Here is a 23,206-nt window from a genome sequence, read left to right on the forward strand (position 1 = left end):
CACCCAGCATTTGTTCACTGCCCTATTTCTAATCTCTCCTGCGAAGGCAGTGCACAGGTAGGAATCTCAATCACAGTCTGCTTCTGCCCAGAATATGGTAAAACACAGACAGCACGGGTGCAAAATTTCCCATTAGCACCGAAGAGCGTGTCTGAGGCCAGGCTATGAGAGACGTGAGGCTGGAGGTCTTCTCCCCTTCAGGGACCGTGGCTGTCGACAGAATGAACAAACTGAATAAAGCAGAAATAACAACCTGCAGTCCTTCCTGGTGAGATGAAGATTTCAATAACCTGTGTTGCAAATGGCAATAATAAGCAGTCTCTTCTGGTTTGAACCATTAGGAGAAAATATGCCAGGGCTAGCAATAAGTCTTTAGAGTGATGGCTTAGATTAAAGACGCTTGCACTGAGCTGGGGTGACGGAGGTGTACTTTCCTCCCAAGCCGAGGAAGCAGAAAGGCAAACAGTGGTTTGACTGTTTCCAGGCAAATCGGGCTGTTTTAATCACCTTCGTGCTCTCTCACATCGGTGTGCGCACTGCTGCGCTTGACCCAAGCCAGCAAGCAGGAGAGCACGCACCCGCTGCGTGACCAAAGAGCGTATCACAGCATCTAACATGGAGGGGAAAAAAAGAAAAACAGGGAAGGAGGCCCGCAACCTCCAATCTGACACGCTCAGCAAGTTGCTGGTTGGCATGTTAGTGACGCCACCAGCACTAGGAAATCAGCTTTCTCTCGCAGTGGGTTTATTGAGAAGATTATTAAAACCTTTTCATTTAAAAATATTTGGCAGAGACTTCTGCCTAAGTCGGGAGGATGTTTTTACCCAAATCCGCTTCCAACAGGGAAAAGAGAGTTTAAGGGAGGAAAAAACCCAAGCAAAACCTCACCGACTTTCCTCATGGCTGCCAAAAAGGGTCTTGAAAGAGCTTGCCTTGTGAGTGAGAGGGACACCAAGAAGTACTCCTTGGTCCTAGACAGGTAACACAACTCTCCGTTTCCTTCACTGCCACTGCTTTGTCTTTGAGAGCGATACGAGATCACCAATCTGCCGACGGGCTGCAGAATTCAACGTACGGGGACTTTCATAGTGTGCACAGGGAACATCTTTCAAAATGTTTTCTTTGATTTTTTCCTTCCCAAACTTTCTTATTAAATGTTTGATGCATTTACTAGACAGCAGCCTGATGTGTCTGCATCTGTGATGGATTGAACCAATCTAGTGTTGAAGCAAGTGTCTCCTGCTATGTATTTTATAAGCTTAGTAGATTTATTGTAGGATGCAAAACCTCATGGATTATGCTGCAGTTTTAGACTGAATTATACTAGTGCTATTGACACCATGTTTGATGTTTCATACTTCAATGTCTAAATTATCTGTTTGGTCGGAAAGAAATGCGCTTCTGTTAAGGACTTGGTCCCGCAAAACTTTATTCATGTGGATAGTCTATCAGACTTGGAGCTGATGTACCTCTGATGTGCCAGAGGTCCTGTAAGTAACTGCTTGCCTGAGTGAGGAAAGACCCTCTGAAAACATATGATATGCTGTAGCTTGGGTTAAAAAATGAGTATAAATGTCTATTACAAAATGGTTTTGCAGTTGAACTTATTTTCATTCTTCCTCCTGACTCAGACCAGCAAGTATTTTTAAAAGAAAATAGCTGCTCAGTAACAGCTTAGCACCTCTTGACATTTCCATTATCTCACTGGTTTTCAGTTTATTTATTGCTTGGCTCTCTTAAAACGCGTGGGACAGAAACTTGGCGTAAACACTGTCAGTTCAAATGGAAATCTGTGTCTCCATGTTCTTATACTGGGGTCACTGCCATCGTATTTTAGTCATTTGAGTGTCTGGGTTATTATTTAAATATTATTACATGGCTCCATAAATATACATGGCACTGTCCAAAATGACTTTTGTGGTAATATTTATATTTTAAAAAGATCCCATATAATTCTGCAATTCGTTTTAGTTACTGAAGACTCTCAGAGCTTTTTTGATAGTTTGCAATTTTGTGGGCACAGCTTCAGTGCTTGAGGTCCTTTGGCCCCTTGCCACTTCTGGACACAAGGACATCTCTGGACAAACCCTTTACACAGTGCGGGGAAGGGTGCCCTGAGACAGGGATAGTTGTTAGGCTGCCTCGTGAAGAAGCCCTCGTTTTCCCTGCATCACCGGCAACAGGGAATATCCCCAGTGAGAAGAGGGGTGGGATGCGCACTGGGGGCAAGAATCCTTCGCAGCTGATCCTCCCCTCTGAGAGCTGACTCACCTTCTAGAGGGGTTGGTTTCTTTCCGATAATTATTTCTGAATTTAGGATTGAAGTTAGTTGGGGTGAATCGCTCCAGCAACTGCAATTGTGGGGCCGACGGCTGCAGGTACGTCCAACGGGCCCCGAGCTTGAGGGCCAGTCCCAGGAGGGCTCGGTAGCAGAGGTGCTGAGGCGGCTGAGTGATGGCAGCGGTAACGCAGGGAGGAGGACGACTTGTCGTCCGGGCACGTGGCTTTTGGGCTGCACCTCCTCTCCGCTTATTTTTGCCAGGTGAAATTTGATGAACTGATCAGGTTTTCTTCCTGTTCGAAGAGCTGGCAGCCCAGGGGAAGCCCTCGCCCCGCTGCCCCTCGCAGCCCAGCGACCCGGGGTGCCAGCGGGGTGGGGGGGATGCAGCCCGCTGGGCTTGGGCTTGCACAGACCAGCTGCGTGCACAACTTCAGGTGTCTTAAGCCGATCAGTAGCAATAAGCTCATCTTAGCCTTTGGTATAAATTACCACATTTTTCCATTCCCTGTGTGTAGGCTTAATGAACAGCTCTAATGCTTTCAGCAGAATTTATTTTGCACATAGATTGCCTATTTCTTTGCTATCCCCCAGGCTCTTTGTGTTTAATAAATGCCATTATTACAATACACGGGGAACAAAACTGTTTTTATCTTAACCATGTGAGTCGGAAGTCTGAAAACAGACCCCTTTCCCTGCACACAAGGCTGTGTGGGAGAGTGTTTTGTACATGCCAGGCCTGTCTGTCGTCACTGGCGGGTTTGGATGCGTGGAGGTTTCTCATGCCAAACTTGAAGTGCTTACAAGGGCGTGGGCTTTAACTGAGCTCTCTGAAAACCAGGTCAGCTGTAGGCTTGTAGGGTAATTCAGGTTGGAAGGGACCTCAGGAGGTCTTTGGTCCAACCTCCCCCTCAAAGCAGGGTCAGCCAAAAGTTCAAACAGAGTTGCTCAGGGCTTTATCCAGTCTAGTCTTGAAAAAAATCTCTCAGGATGGAGACTGCACCACCTCTCTGGGCAATCTGCTCCAATACTGAGTTATCCTCACAGTCAGTGTTTTTTCCTTATATTCAGTCTGAACCTCTCTTGCTTCAATTTATGACCATTGTCCTCATCCTTCCTCCATGCACAGCAATAAAGCTCCGTCTTCTCAGTAGCCTCCTCAAAAATAACTGGCAGGCTGCTGCTAGGTGCTCACGAACGGGTGCTCAGGCCGGAGAAGTCCAGTTCCTACGAAGAAGTGCACCAGCCCTCAACTGTCCTGGTCACCCTCTGCTGAACCTGTGCCAGTTTATTGATCCTTCCTGTACTGGGGACTCCAAAACTGGACACAATATTCTAGATGTCCTCTCAAAAGTCTGTCCCAGGTGCAGGACTTTGCATTCGTCCTTGTCGAATTTCAGAAGGCTTCTGTTGATCCCTTCCTCCAACCTGCTTATGGCAGCCTTGCCTTCCAATGTATCAGCTGCACCCCCAGGTTGGCATCATCTGCCAACTTGATCAGGGTGCACTCCACCTCCTCCTCCACGTAACAAAGGTATTACACAGGACTGGTCCAAGGTAAGACACCACTTCTCACCAGCCTCCAGGAAGGGTATGAACCATAATGGTAACAGGTTTTGAAGCCGAGCACTCAGAACCTCGTGCTTTATGCAAAAAGTGTTGTCTGTAAGTCATAGCAAGAGAGCTTCATATAATCTCTCTTTAAACTAGGTTTGAATTAGGTGTCTAAGATAGTTTTCTATGGTCTTTCTACAGTCAATGGTGGTGATGGGAGAGGATAAGTTCTTCAGATGGTTAATCATTTGTTATGTTATTTTTTATTTGTTATTACCTATCTAGTGATCTAGATAACCACTTATCAAAGTCTAGGGAATGTCTTGGCCAAATTCCTGAAGATTCCATTAATGAAGACAGGCCAGATGATTTTATTTCTTCCTGACAAAAAACCTGTGTAATATTCACCAGAAATATTCAAAATCCCACTTCATAAATCACTGGATATGCATCAGATTGTATCAGCTACACTGTGAACTAGATTTTGGCTTGATCCAGCATGGATTTCTGGATTTCTGATTATGTTCTTTATATGTCATTATAGTAGGATTTTGAATACCATCACACAAGTGAAACTCAAGGTTTCTAGTCTCAAGGTTTTTGTCTTTATTTTGTCTCTGAGACAAGAGACAAGAAAAAAAAAGGGCGGGGGGGGGCAATGCTGAAAGCAGGAAAGATGTGTAAAAACCTTAGGGTTTATCTTCATATAAAAATTTTTAACACGGGACATTAACGTGACCCGTAGTTATTCCTATCTATCAGTGAAGCCCTAGACTTGTAACTGATTCCTGTCTGCCAGGCTTATACCATAGGCAAAAAGTTTGAAGTGAGCCTGGCAGATGATTTCTTCAGGTGGAGATTGATTTTCTGTAACAAGGGTGTAGGGAGTATTTTCTTCTTTCTTCTGCTTTCCTGCAGGCAATATGAAAACTCTTATGAGATCAAAGAGTCCTCATCAAATAAAGGCTTTCCACCACTCCTTGTGCTTTGCAGAAGTCAATGCTTGGGAAAACTGCAGGTGTTTCTTGTGACTTCTGAAGGGTTTCAGCTGTGGGCCCTGTGGTTAAGTCTCCTTCGTACTGGCTTGCCAGCTGGTCCCAGGAGCACACAGTATGTTAGGGGACTCAGGAAAACCCATCCCATTGCTTTTGCCCTCTTTGTAGGTGACATTAGGATCCTGTAGAAAGGACCGTGTCTGCCCAGTACTGGCCATACACTATCTCCATTACGCCCACTTCAGTTATGCCCACTTCATCTCAGAAAGAAAATTAGAACCGAGACAGTAGGAGGTGTGAAACAGAAAATGAATAACTAGGATACCAGCTCAGAAAATTGATGGTTCAGGGGTATAACAATGATACATAAAATCATGAATGATGTGATGAAGGTAAACAGGGAATGGTCATACATTATTTCTAACAGTACAAGAACTAATTGAAATATCAGGCAGACAGCTTAACAGTAACAAAGGATGCATTATTTTTACACAAATCATAATTAAGCTGTGGAACGCAACCCTTTCAGGGATTGTGGAAGAAAGATCTGTAAAGGGCTATTAGACACAAGCTCTGGTTCAGACACCTTCCAGCCTCCAGATAGCCAGGTTATAAACAGGGTCTTAAATGACTTGGAAATATTCAAGATTTGTACATCAGGTGAAATCGGAGTGGTGCCAGCATAAGGGAGGTGACTATGGCTTTGATAAATTTTTCTCTGAAGGCAGATTCATTATCCTTTCAGCACCAAAAAATGACTATTTTCCCTTGTGAAGGAGATGATCTCCTGTGGGAAGTGCAGTGATTCCACATTTCCACATTTTGCTCTTTTGACTGGGGATCTCATAATGGTCTAGGAGGACAGCAATTATTCCCATCAGCATGCAGATCAAGGCACCCAACAGATCAAGTGAAAACAAGCAAAAGGAAGTTGTAATCAAAAGCTCTTGCTAATGATTTGTGTGGAATCTGCGATATGTATTAATATTTTCTACTTCCCCCCTTCCAGGCATGACTCAGTAGGAGCCTTTCTGTGACATTCCCCTGACTATCTTTTTTACAAAGGAAAGAGAATTTGAAATGGAGAAAAGATTATTTTTTAATCTGGGAGTCTGCATGCAGTGTGCTGGTGCAGAGATCTGATGCTCAAAGGCTACATCTTGCTCTAACACACTCAAAAGGGGTTTATGGTTTGACAGAGCTGATCTCTGCACGTTAAGCTTTTGATTCACACATTTATAAATCTGTCTCTTAGATTCTTTTAATTAGTGGCAGGTTTCTCTTGGAAGAAAAAAATAATGGTTACGCACAACAACTGGCAGGAGTCTTCCTAACTCATCGGGCCAGATGCTGCTCTGCGAATTCAAAGGGAGCAGCAAATGCTTGCCACCTCTGACAACCAGGCCACTTTTATTTAGGTACCCTTTAGACAGACAACTGTGACATTTGTGGGTTTACGCTGTCTCTGTTTGCTTTTGCATCTGTTCAACAAGATCTGTGGACAGTGCTTTCCTACCCCTCAGTGGTACTCTGAGGTTTTGTTAGACGATGGAGAGACCTGAAGATTAAAAAAGAGAGGGGGATCACAAAGCGACCTATTTTGTTAACAGCAAGGAAAGGATTTGGTGGCTCAGAAATCTGCAGGGGTAATTTTGGCATCCCTGCCCTGACAGGCTGTTGAGCTGATCATGACTCATGTCGTTAAGATGATTTTAACGTTCAATGCCAGCTGATGAAACTTGAGTTAAAGGGAAATTAATTTTACATGCAAACTATAGAAAAGCATTGGAAGTTAACTCCAGAGAGGGATCACAAGAAAGAAAATCTTGCATGCCCTGATCTCCAGGGGAGAGTGAGAGAACTACAGTATTTTACTCAGCCATCTGGAAGGAATCAGTTTGTGGTACCTTCTGAGTCTAATTCATCAGGAAAATATTGTGCATAAGTGACACAGTGCACATGAGGAGCCCGATGAATGTAAAACTAAAGGACTGGAGAAGGACTGGCTAGCAGGGACCCCGGCTGCCAGATGGGCAGCCCATTCCCCAGACGGCCCAGCTCCCATGTATTTCTTTTTGTGGGGATAATAAAGGAAAACACTGACAAAAGAACTAAGAAAACTCTCTGTCTCCAGGCGTCAGGCATTCAATCTGACCAGTTGCTCTTTCACGCAAGCTCCTCACATACAGTCACCTCCACTGAGCACACAGAGACCACACGCTAACCTGCCTGAGAAACAGGCTGACTCAGGGAGCACGTCGCATCCTTGGAACGTCTCAATAATATTTACAAAACCAAACCCACACTGGTTATCTACAGTTGCAAGGCTTGGCTGCCAAGGTGGGTCGGCTCTTCTCCTTTCCCCAGTACCTCCGCAGTGCCGATGAACGCGAGGGACCGAGGCATCTGCAGCTCTGGGGCTGCCTTCGCCTCTTGCCCATCGACGAGGGGTGCGGGCCTGAGGGGACTTTGGGCCCACTGACCAGCTGCAGCCCACGCAGGCTGCCCAAAAAGGCACCTGGAAAAAGCTTGTGATTCCGGTGCAGTTTTTTTCTTGACATTGACTGCTGCAGATTGTCAGCCACCAGCGTGATTTCTTTCTAGTGAGATTTTAGGCATCTTGACACTTCCATAAACAGTGCAGAAACGCTACAGAAAGTCACCAAGATCCATGCACTTCCCGGAGCATGGGTCTCCTTCACGCAACTGAAGAAACAGTTCTTCCTGGTGGCAAAGGAAAGTCCTTAGTCAGAAGGGAGAAAAGGGGCTGGCATTACTGCGGTAGCGAAGCCCAGCCCCACATCATGCCCCCAGGCTAATTTCAGAAACAGCAGTGGAGTTTGCTGCGTGCCTGGGTAGGCTTGCGGGCTACAGCCCTGCACACCCAGGCCTTAAATAGCTGTAACACATGGTTATATGCAGGTTATGTATGTGCATCTGGGCAGAATTCACCTTTTGATGCCACAGGGCACTCCCACAACTCTCAGTACACGGCAGGGGATGTTTTACCAGCAGGGTTATCACATTCGGAGCAGCTGTGGCAACAAATGTTCTGTCTGGAGAGACATAATGGTTTTCAGTCAAGACTCCTGGGACAGGGTTTAGGGTTTAGGGGTGTTTTTTTTTCCATTTAAGCTCATCTCAGTTGAGAGATAAGGAGGAGGGAACATCCTTGGTTACCAAACTACCTTAGTCTCTCTTCTGGGGGAGTCTCTGGGATGCTGTAGTGAAAGCACCAGATGTCAGGGTCATGCAGGAGCTCCTGCAGTTGCAATGCAATGTGCTCGGCCCCAGACCTCTCTACCCCCATCCCATATTTTCTACGCAGGAGCCCTGAGAAGGACAGCACTGAGGTTTTGTGGCAGAGCAGATCTGGCTGGGAAATCACCTTGTGATGGAGTGATGCTCAATGAGCCACTTCTGCTGAACATCTCACCTTTCTATGAAATCAGTGGCACAAGGGGGTCAGCATACTACGGAGAATTGATTTCTTTGATTTTTTAAGTTCCTTTGAAACTTTTGGGTTAATATTTTCTATGCTCAGGCCATGCTGGAAAATTGATAAGTTTTGTACATATGTGGAAATTTGAGATAAATAGTTCTGCATGCAAAGAGAGGTGAGAAATATCTTTATTCAATTATATTTGAGAAAAAGAAGATATTTTTTTTTTCCCAATAGTCTTCCTGACAAAGCTGTTGGGAATAAAAAACTGGGGGGGGTTTGGTAGAATTGTCTCCATGCTATGCTGAATTTTGTTACTATTTGCATGAGGTGCGACTTTCTGAAAATCGTATGGTGTGCATAAAATACACAGCCTAAGAAAGTCACCCTATGCTTCATAGACTGCTTCATAGACTGATGTAGGAGAGCCCAAAGAGCTGGGAAACACAGCCAGAGCTGTCATTTCATGTGCAGCCCCCCCCCCGCAGAGCCCTGCTTGTGCAAGCAAGCCTCTTCTATGACCTGCTCCACTGTTCCTAACGCTGCTTTTATCCTTCAAAAGCATTAATTACATAGTTTCTGGGGCTGCAGGGCTAGACGCGCATATAACCAGGGTTTTTCTTTTTTAACCTTCTGTTTCTTTCGATCCCGAAGGATGAGGTGGCATCAGAAGAATTTAAATGAAGAGAAGCAGCAGCAGGAAGCAGAAGTTACTGAAGCTAATCCAGCGTATCACTGTCACGGCTACTCACAGGCCTATGAGAACAGAAAAAGGGAACAGCACCAAGCCAGGAGGAAGCTCTGTGTAGCATCAGTAATTTGCATCTTCTTCATGATTGCTGAGATTACAGGGGAGTATGTTTGCTCAAGGAGATCTCAGTTTGGTGCCCAGCACAGCCGCATTCATGCCCTTTTGTACGCACTCTGACAGCAGGGCCCACGACGCACTGAGGTGAACCCACCTGGGATAAAATAACTCTCCTTTCTCTCCAGCCTTTAAAAGAATTGTGGGTTTTTTTTAAAGTGAAATTATCAAAATATTTTTATATATCCATTTAAGGATTGCGTCTGGGTAGGAATACAAAGATCAGTTAATGGTCTGAACTGTTCTCCCAGGTCTTTAAGCTCAGCTAAAAGTGGTTAGCATGTCTTAGCATCATGTCACAAAAGGTTTCTAATAAATTGGGTTACATTTTTTTGGAAAAGATTAAAAGATTTTACATGTTTATCCAGGCCAATGAGACCTCGGCACTGATGAAGGCTGCTAGCAGCAGGATCTGATATTAAATGCAACAGTCTTTACAAAATCCAGGGAAATCCAGGGCCAGATTCACCATCTGCTTTTCTTCAGCTAAGTCAATGTATTTATATCAGGGCACGTTTATCTTTTAAACTGGCCTGCTGGTGTGTCTCTGGATCAATGGAAGATTATCCCCCTGTCTAATTAGCTTTCACTTCTGGACCCATCCTACAATATCCAATTTAAGTATTTGGCTTGCTTATAGAGCATTAGCTTTCATTTTGTCCCGCTGATCTGTTCTCTGCATGGCTTCTGTCATATTTATACCCACCTGGCTCTTTAATTTCCCCTCCTCCGCAGTGAGGTGAGGTGAGGTGAGGTAAGGTAAGGCATGAGGAATCCCACAGACTTTTGCCGCGTGTCCCCCAGGGGAGGTAACAAAAATCAGCCAGGAAGGCCTCTGAAACCCAGGTTTTCCCAGTTAAGCATCTCGGGAGCCCCATGAAAATGAAATAGAAAGGTTTTGTCTTCCCCACAGGTAAGAAGCGGAGGCATCGAAAGAGCCGCTGCATATCTGCCTCCTTCCCTGCCTGGCAAACCCAGCAGGGACTTCTCCAGCTCTTCCCTCCCACACAATTCGCCTGCATGAAGCCCCCTTGTTTGTAGGTCACGTGCATTTCCCCCATGAAAACCGGTGCATACCACTAATCTCCATGCAGTAATTTCCAGTGCCAGAAGTAATGCATTATTAACAGAACCATATAATCAGTAGGCTTAAGTTTGGTGAATGCGGCAATGCTAGAGGATAATTGGAAGGACAGATGATATGTTAACTAAATGTTTCATTTTGCTTAATGAATCATACAGCTCTTTTGCAGTGACAGCTTAAGTAACAGGCTTGAAGACCATTTTGCTTCAGACCATTAAACTTTGACAAACCAGTTATTAACTGCAGTTACAGACAGCAGTCTATGGAGATTTTTGTAATTATGAACCATACATTTAATTTTTTTAATCGTTAGGCTAGACTGCCTGTGCCTGATGATTGACCGTTGAGTGACTGACAATTTCTACCGTTTTGTGGTATACAAAGCTATAAACATCCATTGTGGGTAACAGTAAGTCATAAAGGCCTCTTGTTGGGACTATTGATACAAAACAAGAAAAGCCAATAACTATTACACAAGCTTTACTGTTGAAAATAAAGAATATGCCCCCCTTCCTTCTCCTCTTAAGGGCAAACAGCTTCCATGGGCTTTGTTATGCTAAACAGAAGAAACAAAGCTGCACCACTCTCAAAGAGGTTGAAAAGTTGTGCTGCTTTGAATCCCTAGAATTTTCCTGTGATATTTTTGCTCAAACCATCTGTGCTGGCCCTTACTGCTCTCCCAAAAGGGGCACTGTTGGCTGAGCCTAGTGCACCAACTGCCTCCGAAAGACAATTATCTTCTCTTCTTCTAATGCAGATCCATCACAGTCTCCATAGGTTTGGAGATATCAGTCAAACTGATGACACCCTGTGTACAACCCTGATATAAAAGTGCTTTCCAACGATTTTTAGTGGCTAAGAACCAAATGTGGATTTCAAAGTACTTTATATCCATTTAGGCACTAGAAAGAGAGACAAAACCCTGCATGTGTCCTCATGTCAAAAAGGAATGTAAAGACTTCACTGGGTTGCTAAGATAAGCAGACTGATATCTCAGAAACTCACCCAAGGCATTAGTTATGCCAGCAATACACAAAATAATAATTTGCCAACATTATTCAAAGACAGCAGGCTAGAAGCAAGCTTTTGTAATGCTGTCCCGCAGAACATGGAAATACAGTATCTAAAATGCAATAGGGTTTTGCAGGCAGCTTGTGCCCCACATATTTGTTTGTTGAAAGATAGCTGATGCCTTGGTTGTTAACATCTGTGCACTGTCAGACAAGCCTGCTTCCCTCTGCTATGCAAAATTGCTTCCAACTTGAGAAACAGCTACCCTGCAAACAGTGAAAGTCTAAGAACTGTGTCACGACCAAAAAGTTTATATGCATTTACACATGCACATGCTCTGGGAAATCCCTATTCTGTTGAATTTTTCATTTTACTGCAAGGAATGAGATGCACCCAAATTCTGCAGTCAGGCTTAATCCCTTTTGGGAAGTAAGTTTCAGGCAGCTGTAAATGGGATGTATAGGGAGGCAACAGAGGAAAATAATATATGCCCTATATGTGCAATATATGTTCTCTTGCGGTGACAAATCATACAGTATTAGGTATTCTAATCTAAATTCTGCATATGGGAGGAAATTAAACAGACAGTCCATCCTGCTGGCATGAAGACTTTCCATCTATAAGGAAACAAGAGATATGTCCCTTTGGCTGTGGTATCTTGTCAAAGGTTTGAATGAGGCATTTTACAATGTTTTTCAGGATTCGTTGACTCTCATACGGGTTGTGGTCAGGAGAAACAGGTGAGCTGAAATTAATTAAACAACTGATGAAGGATGGAAATGTATTTCCAAATGCAGGAACTAGATGTTTTGGCTCTATTATTTCACATGTCCATTTTTCTACATATCCACTCTGATGAAAAGATTCCCCTGCTCTAACAAGTTGGCAGGACAGCTTCCTGTCTGTGGTCCTCGTCTTCTACAGCCACCAGCAGCTGGGGTAGTTTAAAGCAATCTTTTAGTTTCTTTGGATTTGCCTTTAGCCCTGAGACATGGTTAGAAGAATTTGGCAAATTAATGATATTTGGCTTACTGGGTAAAACAAATGTGGTTTCAGATAGCCTAAAATGGTTAGGGTTTGGGTTTTTTTTCAGAATTCACATGAAACCAAAACCCCTCAAAGTAAAATGACATTCAGACTCAGTTTTTCCAGCTCTAGCAGGAAAATTAAATCATGCATTACAGATGCAAAATAATAGATTAGTCCTGTGAACAGAACATTTTTCTCTATGCTCTCACCAAAATGGTCAGTTATCACAACTCTTCTACTGGGACCTTTCCTTTTATACTTGTTTTAGTGTTGCCTGTGACAAATAAACAGTTTATCATCCAGCTATCCAAAACTCAGGAAGAACATGAATATTTTCCTATAACAAACAGGAAATTAATCCCATAAGCTAAGTCTCTGAGTTTCTGCACATACATAAAATATCAGTGATCCATGAAAAGATAGTGGGAGTATACTGGAAATGTGATCCCTAATACTGCTTTTCACGAAGAAATCTGATATTAAAATAGTCACAGTAAACCAGTCCAATAGTAATATAACCACAGCACTAATGTATCACAGCTCTTATTGTCCTTAGGACTGTCTTTCTTTCAGACAAAGAAATTTAGCTTATTTCTTTCTATTAATTCATACCTTTCACTGCATGAACGAGGTACAAAATGAAACTATCTTTAAAGAAGACTTTTGAGTTGTGTGTATGATCACTGAAAATTGAGTGTCGCCTTTGATTCACAGCAAAGCAGGTCTCGAGTTTGATCTAGTCGACTCAAACTTTTGACCAGAGCCATGATACGGACGGGTGTTTCCCACAGGTGGGCAGATTGCCGGGAGCCTGGCGGTGATCACCGATGCGGCACACATCCTGGTGGACCTGACAAGCTTCCTGATCAGCCTCTTCTCACTGTGGCTTGCCTCCAAACCTCCCACCAAACAGTTAACTTTTGGGTGGCACCGAGCAGGTAGCAAATGTGTCACAGTATGAACATGTGGAATGGGAAAGGGAAGTCATCATAGCCAGGGACTGGAAAACTGCTGAAGTCCAACAAAGGTCTGCAGATAGTTAGAGACAGCGCACTATTGCACTCAAAGCCCCCAGGATACAGGACAAATAGAGCAAGCCAGTGAGCTTCAAAGAAGTAAAGAGCACAGTCATCTATTAGCCCCAAATGTCTCTTTCAGTTCATAATTTAATATAGTTTTGGGCTGGTGCTAGCTTTGGTTGAGATAACAGCAACTTCCCTCAGTGACCCGAGTGTGAGGAGGACCAAGTCCTCAATCTACTATGAAACACAAGTTTCTATAAAAGCAGCAATACCCATAAAAATGAGGGTCTACTCAATTTATAGAATGATAAAGCAAATAATTAATTTAAAAAAAAATTACGTTATTCTTGTAGAAAAGTAAGATCCTTTAACATTTACCATTTTCTAAATCCTCTTCCTGCATATCTCTTTATCACTGCTGTTTTTTATCAGATGGAAGTACTGGCAGGTTTTTAAAGTTCTCTGTCCTCAACCAAAATCAATATATTTACAGATGACACCCAATACCAAAAGCCTTACAATCAAACACAGGTGCTTTTACAAAAGACAAGACACCAGCAAAATACTAACTATGAGAAAAATTTTCTGGGTTTGTGTTTCCGTTCAAGATTTAGACACCTAAGTATCAATGTCTAAACATACATGAACACATATAAGCACAGGGTCCAAGTTTCTGATAGGTTCAACAGAAATCTAGACTCCATTCAGCTACCTAAACATAAAAGTCCAGTGCTACATCCCTAGGGTGTCTGAGACTTACACATGGGAATGGCAGCTATTGCACGAGACCCACAGGAGGCCGCACAGGATGCCAAGCACAAGACCAGGGCATCTCAAATGCCACCAGACACTCCGTGTTACTAAACTAGGATGTGTTCCCAGTCAGTGAATGGAACAGGGAGCTGTGTGAATCACCATTAATTTGATGTCCATTGTCCAGAAAGGGAGCTTAGACACTTAGTTCGCACCTACATGTAGGCATGTTAATTTAGTTGTCTCGGTCTGGAAATGAATCCCGTGCTGGGTGTCTTAGGGCTCAATTTAGTTGCATATATGTAAGTGATTAATGCTGTTTGAAATGCCCTAACGTGTTCCACAAAGTCTCCAGCTGCCACTCTGGAAGTCTGTGGGTCATCCATACACCTTGTATCAAGCCATACATGGTAGTACCAGTGAATCTCAAATGGCTCTAGACACCTATGCAGCTGAACTGAGGACTCAGGTGATAAATGCTTCAAGGATGTTCAATGTGAAGGTCCAGAAGCAGCTTCTGACTCAGGATGTCTGTAGGCCAAGGTTGCTTGTAGCTGCAGATTGTACCGGGAAGACAGATGCCATACTCATCCTATCTTTATATCGCTCCCTAAGTATATTCTACCAGCTTTGCTGGAAACAGGCTGCTGGGTGAGGGGGAGGTTTAGTATGACTGAAGCATGGCTGGAATTATGTAGACAACACACAGCTGAATTTTGCAGCCTTAGCAAACTACTTACCATCAGTTGTTCCATAATTACTTTTTGTGCTTATGGTCTCTTAGCCTGGGAAGAAAGGAAAGTGAAAGAGAGGCTTCTCTCTTGCCATGTTGGCAGGTTCAAGGTCATGTAGCTTCACCCTCAGTCTGTTAGATTTTTTTAGGTTTTTGTCATTGCAGTGCAGAACTTCAAACCCAATCATTTATTGCCTTTTTATGCTGGTAGCAAAGAGATCCTTGCATCGAATGTCAGTGGCTATTTAATTGCATTCCATGATAGTTATGCTGCTACTTGCTTATTTTCCCAGCTACATTTCCAGTTTAATATGCAGGTGGGTGCCTTAATAGAGTAGCTGAGGGCAGTCAGGTGGGTGGCAGAGTCACTGCGCACTGACTACCAAGGTCTTGCAGCTGCAGCCCTCCATGACATTGGAAGCTGTTTTTTCACTGCCTTGCTTAGACTGATAGATAGGGTTTGTCACACAAAGACTGTGTACGACAGGGCTTAGGTTTAGCAGAAGCCATTTGAATGCCTCCTGTCCTCTAAGCCAGAACCAGGCAGCAGAACCAGTCGAGACAGCAGTTCAACGCAATCCCTTGGGTGTGCAGCTTACTTTCAGCAGCATGGCTTGAAGCACAATATTGAATGAGAGTGATAGTGTGAGCCAGACCTACTTCCATGTAGGAAAGCTCTCTTCAACCTCAATTTCTTTATCATCTCAGGTATGACTCAGAGATTCCCAAACAATCCTACACTATTATTTGCTCCACTGTGTTAGTGCTCGTGGTTCCGAAGAAATGTAACCGAGAACATCTTGAGTTAAACATTTAGGACTACTGAACTGGTCTGTAAGCTTAGCTAAATTTTTGCTAAGATATGACATTGAAAAGTAATATGTATTTTCACCTATGTAGGTAAAGATGACCTCTTACATATTCCATTGTGGAGTATGCGCACACATGCATGCAGAAATTCATACAGGTGTTCAGAAAAGCTGTTGGCTCCTTTCACGCCAATGATAGCATAGCCATCAACACATTCAGCTGGGCCAAGCTTGCAGGGTTTCAACCTGTAACTTGCAGAAAATATAAACACCAGGTATGCTTTATGTTAGCTTCTCTCTACTTTTAAGCAAAACTAGATTTCCCTGACAGTGCACTTCCATTTGTTATTTGTCAGCTTCACATAAAATGTTTATTTTGATAAGCATCTGAAGCCTGAACTGCTGCAAAAGCTGGGACCCTCATAAAAATATATTCAAAATCATACGTTGAGTTTCAGCTGCTTTCATGGACTGACAGTAGAGGTCTGTGCTTTGCTCTTTCTGGCTATCTACCGCCTTTCACTTTACTGTGAGCTTTCATTTTCCTTGGTATTGTCTCAGTTGTGCTCATAAAGTGCCACATTTACCCAGTCAAGTCACATGGCAATTACTAGTCCCACATCCTATTAAAAGTATGCTGCACGTTCATAAGAACGTCCTCGGACCTCTCCTATGGCAATGCAATAAAAGGTGGCCTTGAGGACTGGATTTATTTGAGCCCAACTCAGAGCCAATAGAGACAAAATTAAATTTTGCTGCCCCAGGGAAAAAATAACTTCTTTCATCCTCATCACTGCTGGTGGCACAAAAATGATTTTGTGGCATTGGCAGGATGAGTCCCAGGAGAGAGAAAAGAGAGTTTTTGCTGGCAGGACCTCACTGGGGGCTGTCACCGTCTGTCTGAAGTGTGAAGGGATAAGAGGTGTGCAGGAACAAGGGAGCCTATTGGAGGGGCTTATGTCTGCCGGTGGGTTTGGGTGAGCTGTGCCTCTCTCCTATCCTCCAACCTGTGCTCCTGTGACCAAGATAATGTTGTTGGGGAAGGAGGGCTGGTTCCTGGGGTCTTCACACCATACTGGCAGAGTCAGGCAATTACATAAGATGTAAAAGAATTGCTCTTTTATGCTCTCTTCCCATTACAGCTCCTTTTGCTCCTCCCAAAACTCCCCAAATGATCTTTTCCATCTCTCCAATTTCTCCAAATGCCACATGAACTCAAGACTGGAAAGTAGGAGCAGGTAGAACAGGGTCAGGCCACCACACGCAGAGGGCTGCCCTGGGCAGCCACTGGATTTGCTATGACCAGAAAGGGGTTTGGCCCATTCTTTGTGAGCATCAAGGCTGCCAACACACAAGAAGTAAATATCCTGGCTATAAAGCTCACAAACCTGGAACTATTACCATCAGTCTCTTAAAATTTCTTGCATTTCTGTTATGACTCCTGTTAAAATCAGATTGTTTTAATTCCTAGAAATTCTGGGAGCTTTGATGTCTATGGTAATCATTTGGATGGTGACTGGTGTGTTGACATATTTGGCTAGCATGAGGCTGCTACACCCTGATTATGATATTGATGCTACAGTGATGCTCATTACCTCTGCTTGTGCCGTGCTGGCCAACATCCTGTAAGTTACATTGGTTTCCTCTCCATACAAATTTTGAACCTTGAACCTGCTGCTATATTTCTATAAAAAATTATAGAGAGATATTGGCCTCAAAAATATTGTGTTTATGAGTTTCATGAGGATATAGAAAGGGGGAGAGAAAAGAGATCCTGCTTCTCATTGAAGGTTGCAGTTGCTCTCTTCCTTTCTGGCAGCTGCCACACTGGGAAGGGAAATTATGAATGCACGAACTGCAGGAAAAGATTAATTTCCATCTCACTTTTTATCAAATGTCAGAACATTCAAGAACTCTATAGAAAATGAGGCCTCATTAATTCCCCTGTTCACAGACTTTCTTGTTTGTGTAAAAAACACTGAATCACCTAGGAATTATCTGCTTATCCACTCTTTTTTTACCTAATTTGCCTGCTTTTACTGTTCAGCATTCAGAAGTGAAAGAATTGATGACATGTGTGACATCGCTGCTTTCAGAGATGCAGCAACCCTGCTGATATTTGCAGCTTTACATCTCTTGCAGATTAAGCCTGATCCTGCACCAGACTGGCCACGGGCACAGCCATGGGGCACAAGCCAGGGAACGTGTGGCGGCCCCTCCAGAAAAGGCAGCTCTGAGCAATGCCAGTCTGCGGGCAGCCTTTGTGCACGCCATCGGAGATCTGTTCCAGAGTATTAGTGTGCTAATTAGCGCACTTATCATCTTCTTTAAGGTTAGTTTTATTAGTTCACTTGCCTTCCTTGCAATTAAGGATAACAGTTATTTTCATAGCATTGTGACACTAGGTACTATGTAAATATTTTCTCTGTCTTAATGATATACATTGTAATTTAGTGAAAGACAATTATACTTATTCTTGGGAATTGAAATGGCTGTTGAACGTGCAACACTTGCTTCTTGGTGTTTCAACTGCAAGGAGGATACTTTGGTGTCTCTCCCTTTCTTCATCTGCAGCACTTTCATTCCCTGTGCTGAGGCTCCCTAACAGGCAAAGGAGGCCAGCACTCATTCTGTACTAGATGAATGGAATATATTATTCTTTGAGATTAACTAATTAAAAATGGCAATAACCAACAATAATGAAATTAACAAAGTGATGTGTTCATATTTTTCTAGCCAGAATACAAAATAGCTGACCCAATCTGCACATTTGTGTTTTCCATCTTTGTTTTGGCAACCACCATCACCATTTTAAGGGATATTTTGATTGTGTTAATGGAAGGTAGGACCTGATTCCAGAATCAATACAGTTATACTTTGGGTTTTTTCTCTCTTTTTCTCGATAATGCTTATACCCGCTGACAAAAGTATAATAGCACACTTCTGTATCCGTTTCCAATATTCTTATAATTCTGATCATACTTTAAACCTAATTACAATTTTAATCAAAATTGTTTTCCACCATTGCACCAGAAGATTTATACATATACCAGTTTTTGTAAAAATCTGTGTACTGGTGTTTTGCTAATGAACTCCCAATGTGTTCCTAAAAATGAGTTGCTTTTGTTTGTTGTATGTGTAACATTGCTTTTTATCACCCCTTTGGCATATGAGATGTCTACTCACTTTGTTCATTGTGTAGTTCCTTTGCCCATGTGAAATTCAAGTCTTTGCAAAAAAAAAAAAAAAAAAAAAAAAAGAAAAGAAAAAGATTGTGCTTTAAACTGTGTCTATGAAATAGGCTGAGTGCAAGAGGCAGAAGTTTAAAAGATTTTTAGTTATGCCAGTCCAGAAAAGCAAGCTGATGGAGCTTTCCAGTCACGTTCAGGTGCAAGGGAGTAGACAATTCTCAGCACATCAGCAGCAAGAAGGACTAGGCTTAGCAATATTTAATCCTGTCAGCTACGGGCCTGAACATTTGATTTGCAAGGCCAAATGACTTGAGCAGTCATAGATGCATGGTTTTGCTTTCCTTACACTGAATAATATAATGCAACCTCTTTCTCAGCTATGAAGACATAAGAATTAAAGGGAAAAGTAGCTCTAACAGTGTAGGTTTCGAATTGATAAAAGTTACTCTGTGACTGTCTGCATGGCTATTTACTTCTCTCTTTCACTTTGCACCTATTTCTATTTCAAGAAAGAAAATTTCCAATATTGTTTTACAGTAAAGCTTCATTCTGGGGTTGGTTTGCTTTCAGTGATTCTGAGGTAGAGATACATTCGTGTAGAAGTGTACCTAGACAGAATGCGGCATCTGGCTGTATCTTGGCTGCCAAAAAATAAGAAGATCTCTTGATTACTGAAAAAAATCAAACTACCAGGAAGGCCTGGCAGCCCCTGACACTCGGAGGTCTCTTTCTCAGAGCAGTGATTCCCAGCTTCCATAAGCAGTGCTGACATGCCAAAATTGGCAATGTTCTGATCCCCTCTGCAGCAAGCCCTTCTACACTGTCCTTCTGGGGAGGTGTCTAAAGCCAGTTTCCTACCTCCTAATACCATATACTGCCCTGAATTTTCTAAAGAGAAATTGGATGTTTGAGCTGGTATGGGAGGTGGCTATTGCCCCATGCATCCCGTCTGTCCCGGGGTGCCAGCCCTACAGCCCCTGCAACTGGCTGTGTCATGCAGGCACTGACTGTCCATGGTTTTCTCTAAAGAGCATGTGCATGTCAGTGCCATGTTCTACTAAGTCGGTACTCCATATAGCATATCATTCCTGTAACGGATAGGTCAAAGCATACAACACTGAGGTCATTAATGATTACAAATAATTATCAGACAAAATTAACCAATACTGTGCTTATCATTATTATACTTCATAACTGGTGGCATTAAAAATATTTTTTGATTTACTGATCCAAGTGAAGCATGCTGACCATAGCTGTTCACGTGGGCATAGAGTGGTTTGCATTTCCAAACTGCCAAGTCTCACTTCAGGGAAGATCTGTAGTTAAATTCCTTGGTCAAATCTGGATTTACATTAAAATCTGAATTTCATGTTGCAACTCACCCTATTACAATTGTCCTCACCCTGAACGAGGGTCATCACCATCATCATCTTTTGTAAATAGGCTCATCTAGGAAAACAGTCACTGATGTACTCAATAACTAGACCTGGGATCTAATCTCATCAAAGATTCCTGAGTCAAACCATTTTAATCTTTATGTTTGTCTTTCCCTCTCTGCTAAACAGATGCTTCTCTATTGTGTAAATGTATTGAGGACAGAATCCCTCAGAGGTGCTCAGGTGATGCCATAAAATCTACACTCACAAAAGTTGTTGGTGCAAAACTAGGACATGATCTAGCTCACTTCCCTATGTAAACTGGACTCTCCTAAGACATGCATGAGTCTCATTCTTCTGTGGAGAAGTATAAAATAAGGGATAGGATTAAATTTCACAGTGAACTCTGAAATAGACAGGTTTTCCAAAGCATTGAATATTTTTATAAAATTTATACTTCTAACTGAACAAAGGTTCATGACGCATTTTTCCTCTGATAATCATCATTCTTATCTCTTCAAAATATTTTTTTCCCATCAACTTCTCCTTTTAAGGAATATCAAAAGGATTTGCTTATGATGCAGTGAAAGCGAGAATTTTAGCAGTTGAGAAAGTGGAGTCTGTTCACAACCTTCATCTTTGGTCTCTGACAATGAATCAAACTATTCTATCTGCTCATGTTGCCACAGGTCAGTAAATTTCTGCAAACAGGGAGTAAGTATTCAGCTGCTGCCTAGTAAAGGTCAGTCTCTCCTGATTGGGATACAACTGACTGTATATTTGTTGCTTGTTAAAACAGATGTCATCATTTTGTTGGAAAAAATAACAACAACAACAAAAGCTCTCAGATCCTCCTCCCAGAAATCTTGCCAAAACAACAGGGACCTCTGTTTAGCCCCAAACTTGAAAACTGCAGAGGTTGTGGAGCAAGGGAGTAAACTAAAAGATATTTTAAATAAATTAGAAGAATTAGACCCAGGATGGATTTTTCTCACAATATTAAATAGATGTTGGAGTGGCTTTGTCAAACTTGAAAACTCTTGTTCCCTGTGAGAAAAACTTACAGGGCAAATCTGCATTCCTGATGCATCTCTAGCTGTAAAACAATCTTTAACGCGTAGCTCGGAGTGTGGAGGTAACTGCAGGGGAACAGTCCATCCTTAAAAATATTATTTTTTAAATATAGTCCTTATCCCTGTTGAAAAACTGTCCACTACCCAGATCAATTTTCTTGTTTATCTGTTTGCTTTGTACATGTTACGATTTATGTAAGAAAAAAATTCCACCTGTGTTTGGCCAAGAACGGGTTCAGAGACGAAGTCCTCCATGGAGTCCTCGCTTCTCCAAAAAAGTGGGTCTATCAGCCACCAGAATCACTTGGCACTGTTGCTACTCCCTGACTGGATGAACTAATCTTTATTAAGTATTCCTGCTTTCCTCCAGTATTCTGCCAAACTGAATTTCTTTGGTGATTACTCTTAGCTCAGCTCTTGCCAAAATTGCATATTCCGACCACATTTGAATGAACAAACTTTTGCTGACATGCAGGTTCCTGAAAGGAGGATAAGAAGGACAAGAAACACTTCTCCAAACAAACTTCTTGTTAGAAGTTTGTGAATAGTTTCTGTCAGTAAACACTTACTGGTCTTTGAAGTATTATATTATATGCATTTTGATTATTTTCTGCTTGCTATCTATAGCAGATGCAGTGGACAGCCAGAAGATTTTGAGAGATATTACCCAAGCCCTGTTTGAGCACTACAGCTTCCACTCCATCACCATTCAGATTGAATCAGGAGAGGATCAGAAACGAGACTGCTTCTTCTGTCAAGAGCCCAGGGATTAAAGGGAACAGTTTGCTATGCAAAATAACGATCACCCCTCTTACAGGTCAATGGAGGCTGTATGTGCTGGTTGCATGTGACTGATTAACAACAAATGGTAATTAACTGAACTAAAAAGCCCTGCCACTGCAAGCAGTGAAGGGACCTTGATTTGTTGGTAACATCTACCAGGAGAGAAAACGTATTAGGCCCATCCATCAGCTAGATTACCTGTCCATCAGCGGCTACTTTCAATTACAAGAGAAAGTATCTAAATTATTCTTGACTAGAGCAACAGATTGGCACTAAAGCAACATTTAAGAATGCCTGTTTGTAATCACAGGTAACAAAAAACTAATCAACCTTCAAATTACCAGCAGACCAATTATCACAAAATGTAATGAAATGTAAGTTTCGTGTTAGCAAAGCTCAACACTTACTGAGGATAAAAGACAAAATTTAAATTAGCACATGGGATGAAGAGATCTGGGAAAGAAAGAGATGGTGGCATGTGCTTTCCCTGCCTTTTGTCAAACGCTCCTCCTCCTGCATATTAAGGGAAGTATCAGACGTGCACCATATTCTGCAGTGTGGATCGCAAGAGGATTCACTCCATTCACATTTGGCGAATAGCTTTTTGGTTTTTAGCTAACCCTATCTATTTTTCAGCTAGCCCTCAGCCAAACTCTTTTCTGCCAGACACGGGCAGTATTTTCTACTATCAAGACAGCCCGTAACTTGTATTGCATTACATCATGATATGTTGTGGTGGAACATTTGTAGTGGATTTTTGGGTGTCTGTGTCACAAGTTACCACTGGGTAGTGACAGTAAAACAGGCCAGGTGCTTCTAGAAAAGGAAAAAATAATTAGGACAAGGAAAGACGGTGGGCCATTGTGAACATCACATCTAGTGTCCTTCATGGTATGGCCTGTGGGGAGTTACCCAGTAATGCTACATCCCTGAAGTTATATCAGATAATTAAAAAGCCCTTTGGCACATCACACAGCCATTCACTGTACTGGGAAGGGACGTGCCTCCCCTTCAGTCAGCTAATTCTCAGATTCCTTAACAGGATGTGTTAAATCTTCCTCTTCTGCATACCTGGCAATGGTTACTGCAGAACTGGGAGCAAAGAGTCAGGTCTCGCTGCAGTGCCTCTGTTTTTGTCCAATCAACCGAATTAAACTCTCACCTGTTAGCAAAAACAAGGGTTGTACTTCAAAATGCATGCTCAACTG

The 23,206-nt window shown here is 42.6% G+C and overlaps 1 protein-coding gene across 1 annotated transcript; it reads left to right on the forward strand.

Moving 5' to 3' along the window:
• Positions 1 to 899: 899 nt before the first annotated feature.
• Positions 900 to 21,988, forward strand: SLC30A8 (solute carrier family 30 member 8). The gene is made up of 8 exons (XM_049824873.1): positions 900 to 979; positions 8,924 to 9,128; positions 13,058 to 13,196; positions 17,047 to 17,200; positions 17,718 to 17,907; positions 18,312 to 18,417; positions 20,697 to 20,831; positions 21,843 to 21,988. Exons 1-8 carry the CDS (start codon positions 900 to 902, stop codon positions 21,986 to 21,988), a joined length of 1,155 nt encoding a protein of 384 aa, XP_049680830.1.
• The last annotated feature ends 1,218 nt before the right edge of the window (positions 21,989 to 23,206 follow it).

The sequence above is a fragment of the Accipiter gentilis genome, chromosome 2 (genome assembly GCF_929443795.1).
Source record: "Accipiter gentilis chromosome 2, bAccGen1.1, whole genome shotgun sequence".
Lineage (NCBI taxonomy): Eukaryota > Metazoa > Chordata > Aves > Accipitriformes > Accipitridae > Astur > Astur gentilis.

Excerpts from the sequence above, each read along its gene's own strand:
- SLC30A8 (XM_049824873.1), top strand. The coding sequence starts at position 900 with ATGGCTGCCAAAAAGGGTCTTGAAAGAGCTTGCCTTGTGAGTGAGAGG. Across the intron at positions 17,908-18,311 it reads CACTTATCATCTTCTTTAAG|CCAGAATACAAAATAGCTGA; the intron begins GTTAGTTTTATT and ends ATATTTTTCTAG. Across the intron at positions 20,832-21,842 it reads ATCTGCTCATGTTGCCACAG|CAGATGCAGTGGACAGCCAG; the intron begins GTCAGTAAATTT and ends TGCTATCTATAG.